We start from the raw sequence: 10,461 nt of genomic DNA, 5'->3' as shown, positions 1-10,461 counted from the left end.
TAAGATGTCGGCTAGATGATTAGTCGGGTAGGCTCGTGGCGAAAAGACCGACAAGTACCGCCTCTTGAATCGACTTTGGAGAGATATCGACCCGGCGAGTTGACTGAATCTGGACTTGGCTATCTTAAGTGTTGAGTCGCCTAAATTAGGCGTAACGTGGAATACTTGTCTGTTGTTGATAAGAGATCTTAATTTGACGGTTGAAAATGCCACAACAGGTCCCCTGTCTGTATTAGAGAGCTACACAATAACACTCATTAGAGGACCAAAGTTGGGTTCTCCGGTGATTTCTCTGACGATCAAGTCAGTATTTGAGCTTGAGTAGAGAAGATACCAATAAACTAAAAATAGCTCTAAAGTAAGAAGAAGTTGTATACATGTGGAAGTGTCGACCAAGGATGTCAGGGGTCATCTAGGTGGTTAGTGCAAAGCGATATCAGTTGTTTGGTGCTGATGGAGCCTGATGAGTCATGAAGAATTTTGGGACTAGAGCAATGATGATTTTTGACCATGCATTTAATGCGATGGTGACTGCTTGTCGGTAGGGGATTCGAGGATACACCGCCTCTCTAGTTGTCCGACTGAAGGCCGACAAACACTGTCTTTTTACTCGATTACACAAGTTGTTGGCTGATATAGCAGGCCGAGTGTGAAGTCGTGAGGGCTAGACCTGGAGGATAGGTCAACAAGTATCGCCTCTCGAGTCAGCTTCGCAAGATGTCGACCCAGCTTTGAGTGAATGAGGGTGGTCGACTCGATTGATGACGTCGAGTGACAGCTAGTCTCGACTCGGCCTGGCTCGGGAGGAGGCTTGTGGGCTCTATCTGATAGGTAGGTCGGCAAGTATCACCTTTTGAGCCGCTTGTGTGCTCTATCTGATAGGTAGGTCGGCAAGTATCACCTTTTGAGCCAGCCATGTAAGTTTTTGGCCTATGGAATCAGCCACAGGAGCGGATCGAGTCGTCCGGACTATGATCATGTCTAATCTAGCGTGGAGCGGGACGCGTGTTGACAACTCAAGAAAAATCAATACTTAGTTTTTTGCAGACTATAACACTTTCCTTTAATTTAAGTTTAAATTACAAACCGAGTTGGGTCGTGATCCATGGCGGGCTGGGCCGGGTTAGCCTGCGGGTCGACCCGGCCCGCACCCAACCCTACCAGTTTGCAATGGCGTAAATGCAATGAAAAGGTCATAAATGCAAAATACTAGATGCAAAGAAATAAATGTGTAAACTACAAGCACTTAAACATAAAAAAGGTCATAAATGCAAAATACTAGATGCAAAGAAATAAATGTGTAAACTACAAGCACTTAAACATAAAACCTCAAACGGCGTTAACTAACAGAAGACGGTATCTAGAATCTACTATAGAATATTCCTTCACCGTTCAGACAAACGTTGCCGCTTACTAAGCAGGGATTCTCTTAAACGGGAAGCGCTCGCCGTTTATTGACGGCATACGGAACCAGCACGGTCGCGAATAGGTGAGCGGGTACGTGAGGTGGACCCTCCAACTATAAATGAGGGACTTGGGCGACGATAGCGAGGAGGAGGACTTCATCTTCTCGCTCTTTGAGCTCCGATATCTAAATCTTTTCCCTTCAAATTTAATCAAAAATTTTCTTTATTGTATGGCCGCCATCTCGAAGGGGCAAGTGATCGCTGGAAGCTTTGGCAAGCGATTGGCGAACCAGATCTCGGCGGTAAAAGCTAAGGATCCTGCTTCTATCCAACGATCATCTTTGAGGTGAACTAGATCCTGAGATATTTTCTTGTGATTTTTTTTTATTGGGGTTGAAGCGACTTTGTAGTTTCAACGATGATAACTAGCTCAAAATAAGCTGTTAGATCTCTAGAGTGATGTTATTTGAGGTTTTTATTGTTGAAAACTAAGCTGAGAATTACTAAAAATCGAAAGGCTGTTTACTAGAAGCAGATCTAGTTATCACTGCGAAGATCTAGCATCAAACTTAGGGTTTATTTTTTTCTTCAAATTTTCTCTATTTTTATAATTCCTTGCGGTTTATCTACGTATCACTGAGATTTTACTGTCTTTTCTTCAATTTCCTCTTTCGAAATGCCGAGATTTATTTCCTTTTATTGAAAAACAAAGTTATTAATGAAAACTAAGTTAAGATTACTAAAATAGAAAGTCCTTTACAGTAAACTTACTTATCACTGCAAAGATCTATGATTAATATCTTGGTACAAAGAACAGCAGCTTGGGCGTGCCTAGCGTTTATAATTTCTTTTTTTGTTTTTACTTTATTTTGACAATTACTTTCGCTTGATCTAAAGTTTTACTGATATTTTGCCGTCTTTTCTTCTATTTCTGAGATTTTTTTACTGAGATTTTTTTTTCTAAAGAGGGACGTTTAACTAACAGTTTTTATGTTTTCCCTCTATCTGAGAAAAAAATTGCTTCCGAAAAAAAAAATCAAACTTAGATTTTCCTTTGATTTCTACGAAAATATCCTATTTTAGCTATTTATTTTCAAAATAGAACTAAGATTAAAATATCTTGTCAGATTAAAATATCTTGTCCCTCTATTTAAAGCAAAGTTCGTCAAAAAATAAAGAGTAAAAAGATAATGTCACTCTCTTGAAGAAAGAAAAAATTAAAACAAAAAGTTGAAAAGAGAAAAAGAATCTCCTCTATTATTAGCAAGAGGGACAAGTGTCTGCCACTAGTCTCCAACCAACACGATGCGTGATCTGTGCCGTCGATTCGGACATCGATGGCGGAAAATATCCGTAATTAATTAGAACCCGTACGGGCAGTTTCGTCTTTTGAAAATAGCTGAGCATGAGTTCGGTACAACGATGCCCCAGCTGTTCCTAATATTCTTGGCAAATTTGCAGACAACCCCCTAGTAATTTACCTAATTGTGTTTACAGGAGCGTGGCTTACTTCTCGTCGTCATACGACAAGAACGTCGACGAGCACGTGCGGCCGGCGGTGGTCCCGGACCATGTGATCTCGTCGGAGTCCGACAAGTACTGGTGCCCGCACCCTAAGACCGGCGTCTTCGGCCCTGCTGACTCCAGCTCCGGTGTTGAAGTTATTAACATGCTCCCTAATGGAAACTCCCCTCTTCATCTTGAACTGGTAAAACCTCTTCTTCAAGTGAAGCCGATTCTCAATGCTCTTAGTAAGATACTTTTCATTGAGTGTTTCCCACATCTTCTTCGCCGACGTCTCGTTCATCACGTCATAAATAAGATCCGGCGTCAAGCATGACCGAATAACTCCACACGCCCTACTATTCATCTTCTTCCAAACCTTAGCTTCCATCTCGGCAGGTTTCTCTTGTAACTCAAGAGTCTCCTCCAAATTCTGAGCGTCCAAGGCGTCCATCACCTGACACCTCCACAATCCGAAATTAATCTTGCCGTCGAACTTCGGAACATCAATCTTCATGTTATTGATGCTCAAACTATGTATCGTCTTCGTAAGAGACGATCCCGATGTGCTTACTTCACCCATATTGTCGATCTAACCCTTCAAATAAGAATCCTTCAGCGAATCCTTCAAACAAGCTCCCAAGTCCAACCTGGAGCTCTGATACCACTTGTTGTGCGCAGCGGAAATTTCGGCAGCACCTCCGGTGCGCAAGGTGCACAACAAGAGATTAGATCACAACGAAATTCTCGCTTCTCAAAGGAAACAAGAACCAAAAGCCAGATATCTCATCAAAGTGAGATATCAGCTCTTCCTCTCGTCAGCTCTAGGACTGCGCGTCGAGGGTCCTCTCGTCAGCTCTAGGACTGCGCGTCGAGGGATCCTACAAGCTATTACAAATCACGGCAAGAACACAAATTTTACGTGGTTCGGCAAATTGCCTACGTCCACGGGGCCGTCCACGGGGCAAGGAGGGGAGAGATCTACTATTAGAGGGAGAGATACAACTGGGGTTTACAATCTCACAATCTAAACCCTCTCACAAACTCTCAGATCCCTCACACAAAATCTCTCTCAAAAGGGGAAGACACAAAACCCTAAAAGGGACTGCTCAAAATCTCCTAGCTGTTGCCTGCGTTTTTCTCCTGCAGCCGAAAAGAATCCCCGCAGCAAAAACTCCTCGCGCGCACCTCAGCAACCAAGCCTTTTTTTTTTCTTGCTCAGCCGCAGTCAACAGAGAACAAATCTCCTGCACGCCCCTTGCAGCAACCAATCAATTCTCCTATCTCCCCTCTGCCTCTTGCGTCCTTTCCACAGCCGCAAAAGAAACAACACCAACCTCCTGCTCCACGCAACCCTAGGAACCAAACGAATATATAGTCCATACAATCGGGTGGGCCATCAAAAGATCCAGCGGACAATTCCCACTCACAACCGGATGCAAGTTATAAGTGGTCCCCACACATCACGTGCTCACAATTCTCCACCTCGGTGAAGTTTCTTTCAAAACTGAGCCGACACCAACCAAAACAAATGCCTCACTTATTGTATCCAGTACGCCATGGCAACAGACTCATGACAACGGATTCCATCCACAACAGGTCGAGACCCAAACGGGAGTGCGAACACTCAACCCAAAACAAATAGTGTCTACTCACCAAATCAAACTGAGCCTACACCGACTATACCCAATGTCTCACTTGCTGAGACCCAAATGGGAGTGCGAACACTCACCCCAAATGTCGATGTCGCTCTCCAAATCGATCTCACCCCCATCAACTAATCCAAACCCGGCTGCATCATAAAGACTGCCTACGTATCCTCTTGCCCAAGGAATCAAGCCGAACGTAGTTCACCCAAATGGCCTCCAAAGGCCTCAATCCATAGAAGAGTTCGCAACCCTTCTCTAACATCACGATCAAGTCTACGGCTGATAGCACCTCCAATGACCCCAAACTGAAACAATCCAAACACCTCCACCTGAGATGAACCAATGGCCATATCCAGACTACATCTATCAGCTGCAATCGAATCCAACTCATCATCTATATCCATATCCAAATGATCCCCAGTCTGTGTCACCTCAGCTGGAATCCCAAATGATACAGTATGATCTGGAGTCTCCACCCAACGTGGAGTAGCATCACTCTCCACCCGCTGCGATATCCCAAAGATCTGATCACCACTCTCCACCTGCCGAGAGTTAAATGTGACATACCTGCTCAGAACAAAGTCAGAAGCCAATACATGATAATCAAACACGCCTCTGAATCCCAAATGTGCTATCGGATCAAATCTCACATCCACGATGTGACCAAGTGCTGGGTAGCCAAACATCCGACGCAACCCAAAATCTGAAGCAGCTCCATCAGATCTCATATCTATACATGCAGCAGTCGGTAACCTATACATAAGATGGCTCAAACATATCGTAGCCTGCACACCAATGCCAATGCTCGACATCAAACGCCGATCCTCCTCCAGAAAGGAACAGGTCCCCAAATTTGCCATCTCGCCTCGTCGCCTCAAAGTTTCCACACCAATGAAGTGTCTCCAATTGCCGTGAGCTCGGCACGAATGCAGACATAGGTCCCTCTTGTACCTCCTTCTAATATCAGACTGAAGTACCTTCACCTTTCTGCCAATACACTTCCTCCATTTGTTACGGGCTTCTAGGACTTCACACCAACGGGACTTGGTTGCAACCCACCAATGCCTAGAGCAATCCCCAACTGCGGAAACCACATACCTATTACCTCCCAATGATGCTCCCTTGGAATGCTCCCGAATACCTGAATGAACACCCCTCAGATGACCCCTCGAATGATGGATAGAAGTGCCAAACTCCACCTCGGTCTTCTTGCTCATACTAATGGGTTCACAGGACTTCAAACTGCAGGTCAAAGCACTCCTCAATAACCCATACACGGCATTACCAATCAAATAACCCAGCATCAAACAACGCCACAGTCTAGCCGAATCTGATGAAGTCGTCATCTCCCTATCAATCGTCGTGCTTCCGAGCAAATAATACAAATTGCTTCTTCTGACGCCCTTCATCACAATCATGGATCCCGATGTGACCTTCAAACGTGCATCCACCAAGGTCACTTTATAGCCAGATGCCACCAAAGCTCCTAGTGAAATGATGTTCTTCGACAACTGCGGAACGAACCTCACTTCTTCCAACTCCCGCACCATCCCGTCACTCATCTTAATCCGAACGGTCCCAATACCACCAATAGAGCATGCATGTCCATTACCCATGAGCACAACATCCTCTCTTTCCAACTTCTGAAAGCTAGAGAACCAATCCCTCCTAGGGCAAACGTGGTATGAAGCACCCGAATCCAACATCCACTCTGTAGAGTTGGCAACACAAACTGACGGTAGTGCAGACAACGAATAGCCCGAAGAATCCGAATCTGAATTGTTGCCACTTGTCTTGACAACATTCACCTCTGGAGCTTGTACAGCTTTCCCCTTATTCTTCTCGGCTCGATCTAACTTTGGGCAATCGGCTTTCCAATGTCCATCCTCTTTACAAAAGGCACATTGATTCCTATGAATCCCACGATGTGCACCTCTAGACCGCGACCTTCTGCTTCGGTTTGAACCACGGCCTTGAACTACTAATGCATCTCCCGATGCCTTCTCGGAGGACTCATCAACACTCTTCCTCAACTCATAATTCACCAACGCTGAGGTCACCTCCTTGTAACTAACAGTAGTTCTTCCATTAATCATAGTTAGGACAAACGTACCAAAATCATCATCTGGCAACGAACACAAAAGTAGCATCGCCTTGTCTTCATCCTCAACCATGATACCCACATTAGCCATGTCTGAAAGTAGCTTTGTGAAGTTATTAACATGCTCCCTAATGGAAACTCCCCTCTTCATCTTGAACTGGTAAAACCTCTTCTTCAAGTGAAGCCGATTCTCAATGCTCTTAGTAAGATACTTTTCATTGAGTGTTTCCCACATATTCTTCACCGAAGTCTCGTTCATCACGTCATAAATAAGATCCGGCGTCAAGCATGACCGAATAACTCCACACGCCCTACTATTCATCTTCTTCCAAACCTTAGCTTCCATATCGGCAGGTTTCTCTTGTAACTCAAGAGTCTCCTCCAAATTCTGAGCGTCCAAGGCGTCCATCACCTGACACCTCCACAATCCGAAATTAATCTTGCCGTCGAACTTCGGAACATCAATCTTCATGTTATTGATGCTCAAACTATGTATCGTCTTCGTAAGAGACGATCCCAATGAGCTTGTTTCACCCATATTGTCGATCTAATCTTCAAATAAGAATCCTTCAGCGAATCCTTCAAACAAGCTCCCAAGTCCAACCCGGAGCTCTGATACCACTTGTTGTGCGCAGCGGAAATTTCGGCAGCACCTCCGGTGCGCAAGGTGCACAACAAGAGATTAGATCACAATGAAATTCTCGTTTCTCAAAGGAAACAAGAACCAAAAGCCAGATATCTCATCAAAGTGAGATATCAGCTCTTCCTCTCATCAGCTCTAGGACTGCGCGTCGAGGGAGGTTCGTTAAAATTGAGCTTGACGCTCACCTGAGTTGAACGCGAGGTTCACCTTAGAACGAACGCGAGGTTCGTTAAAATTGAGCTTGACGCTCACCTGAGTTGAACGCGAGGTTCACCTTAGAACGAACGCGAGGTTCGTTAAAATTGAGCTTGACGCTCACCTGAGTTGAACGCGAGGTTCACCTTAGAACGAACGCGAGGTTCGTTAAAATTGAGCTTGACGCTCACCTGAGTTGAACGCGAGGTTCACCTTAGAACGAACGCGAGGTTCGTTAAAATTGAGCTTGACGCTCACCTGAGTTGAACGCGAGGTTCACCTTAGAACGAACGCGAGGTTCGTTAAAATTGAGCTTGACGCTCACCTGAGTTGAACGCGAGGTTCACCTTAGAACGAACGCGAGGTTCGTTAAAATTGAGCTTGACGCTCACCTGAGTTGAACGCGAGGTTCACCTTAGAACGAACGCGAGGTTCGTTAAAATTGAGCTTGACGCTCACCTGAGTTGAACGCGAGGTTCACCTTAGAACGAACGCGAGGTTCGTTAAAATTGAGCTTGACGCTCACCTGAGTTGAACGCGAGGTTCACCTTAGAACGAACGCGAGGTTCGTTAAAATTGAGCTTGACGCTCACCTGAGTTGAACGCGAGGTTCACCTTAGAACGAACGCGAGGTTCGTTAAAATTGAGCTTGACGCTCACCTGAGTTGAACGCGAGGTTCACCTTAGAACGAACGCGAGGTTCGTTGAGCGCGAAGCTCGGTTAAAATTGAACGAACGCGAGGTTCGTTTGAGGTAACCACCTCCTTAATTTTCGCCATGAACCCTTAGGGTTTCAAATTGAAACCGCCGCCGACAAACCCAAAAAACCTTTGATTTTTATTTTCAAAACAGATCCAGAATTGGAAAAAATTGAAGAAAAAATCAAAGAAAAATCCAAAAAATTCCAAAAAGTTACTGTTCAACGGATATTTTTCAGTTACTGTTCACCCGAAAACTGTTCGTTACTGTTCAGCCGAACAAAAAAATTTTTACTGTTCATCCGAAAATTTTCGTTACTGTTCATCCGAACCCAAAAATTGAATCTTTAACCAGAGATTTAAGATCAAAAACCCAATAAAACTTAAATCCCTAGTCCGAAAAAGTTTGATTTACACATCATTTTGTTAGATCTACATCATAAAACTTGAGATCTAAAACCATATAGCCATGATTAATTCAAAGAGATTAACAAAAATCTAAAAGAGCGGAAGCTTATACCTGAATCCATTGCTTGATCTTGATTTTGGGTTTTGGATCTTCTAACCTTAGAGTTTCTCTAGAACCGAATTTCTCTAGCTAGATGGGGGTGTAGAGAATTAGAGAATGTAACCCTAGGTTAGGGACCATAACCCCTTATTTATAGATGTTGTACTTTTGTAATTTAGCCCCTAAATAAATCACAATTACAACCTGGTATCTGCACATATAACCCCATGATTATATTTAAATACCCATTAACCCAACTTTCGATGGAGTTACCCTTGAGGAGAGGGGCAGGATCGAGCCGCGAGCTGTGGTTTACTTCAGGGTGGCCCCCAGGGTTGGATTGGGAATTGGCTGGTAGATTTGGTGAAAGCGAGTTAGCTGCGGGCACGCGCGTACAGAATTGAAAGGAAATTGAAGGACATCTTTGGGTGGAGGTTGGTGTTGTGGCTGCGGGCACGCGCGTACAGAATTGAAAGGAAATTGAAGGACATCTTTGGGTGGAGGTTGGTGTTGTGGCGTGTGGAGGAGTGACGTGCCAAGTATCTGGAAGTGTTTTGTTTCAGAAAAGATGATTCAAATTATAAGTTAGGTCACACGCATTAATTGGGAGTACTGTGGCTTGTTTTGTAGATTGTATATATTGCTCTGTGGTAGTTAGTCCGAAAAAGTTTGATTTACACATCATATTACCTAATATAATATATGTATTATGTACAACCTCTGCTCTTAAAAAATAAAAGACTACTTGGATATTAATAGTCCCTCCAATCTTTAATTCACATCGGTCCTCTAGATCCAATTTGCTCATAGGTGATCAGAACGCTCATCAGTTAATGCTCCCACCGAAAATCCCTCTATGTTTAGAAAACATTAGTCGAGGACTAGTTTGAATATTAGGGAACCAACTTGCAAAGACTCCTTGGGATTTGAGTAAAATATATATAAGCAATTTCATAGATTTGAAGGATTAGTGTCTAAATGACCCAAAAAATTTAAGAAAACTGAACTACAATTAGGTGTGGAAACGAACCTAATAATTAACAATTAGTTAGTTAATTATTCGACTAACTATTTGGTCATACTCGACACGGTGTTCATTTAACATTAAACAAATAATACTTATTATTGGAGTCCATTAACGAATAGAATTTAACCATGGGTATATTCGATTCATTTGCTTATCAAATATTCATTTAATATTTGATCGCTTATAATTTGTATCATTACATATATGATTTTATATTTTCAACGTACTTATATTTTCTGCTTAAGTTCTATATACTAATTTTAAGAAACTTAAAGATCTTAAATCTGTTTTCTAATGAAATATTCGAATTAAATATATATACATCATAACTATTTAGAATAATTTTCATTTACAAATTTAAATACTATTTAAAAATTAAATTCTTTAGCGCAATGAATATACTTTGACATTCGATAAATATTCGTGAATATTCATGAATATTTATTAAATACTGAGTATTCAAGTTCGAATTCGAAATACTTCAAACATGGATATTTGATTTTGGGTTCGAATTCGCACAAATACAAATATGAACATCTCAGTATTCGATTCGATTCGTTCGATTCCCACCCGTAACTACAATAATTTCAAGTAGATAGTTATGTAATTCCTTGAACTAGAGTAATTTACACGAAGGGGTTATAAGTATCTCTATTATTCCTTGCAATTTAGATACAAAAGAACTTTAGAGTTCCTACTTGATGTTGTGCGCGTAGGAAGCCAAAACCAAA

At 42.7% G+C, this 10,461-nt stretch overlaps 1 protein-coding gene across 1 annotated transcript; it reads left to right on the top strand.

The window, feature by feature from the left end:
• On the top strand, positions 1,511 to 10,025 carry LOC109838349. The gene is made up of 3 exons (XM_020406800.1): positions 1,511 to 1,752; positions 2,904 to 3,066; positions 9,996 to 10,025. Exons 1-3 carry the CDS (start codon positions 1,526 to 1,528, stop codon positions 10,023 to 10,025), a joined length of 420 nt encoding a protein of 139 aa, XP_020262389.1. The 5' UTR covers positions 1,511 to 1,525.

The sequence above is a fragment of the Asparagus officinalis genome, chromosome 4 (assembly GCF_001876935.1).
Source record: "Asparagus officinalis chromosome 4, Aspof.V1, whole genome shotgun sequence".
Classification (NCBI taxonomy): domain Eukaryota; kingdom Viridiplantae; phylum Streptophyta; class Magnoliopsida; order Asparagales; family Asparagaceae; genus Asparagus; species Asparagus officinalis.
The sequence above is the reverse complement of the archived record's forward strand: the minus strand, read 5'-3'. Positions and strand labels throughout refer to the sequence as shown.

Bases quoted from the DNA above. Each gene is read 5' to 3' on its own strand.
- LOC109838349 (XM_020406800.1), top strand. From the start codon at position 1,526: ATGAGGGACTTGGGCGACGATAGCGAGGAGGAGGACTTCATCTTCTCG. The intron at 1,753-2,903 runs GTGAACTAGATC...TTGTGTTTACAG, and splicing joins ATCCAACGATCATCTTTGAG to GAGCGTGGCTTACTTCTCGT. The intron at 3,067-9,995 runs GTTATTAACATG...ACTAATTTTAAG, and splicing joins ACTCCAGCTCCGGTGTTGAA to AAACTTAAAGATCTTAAATC.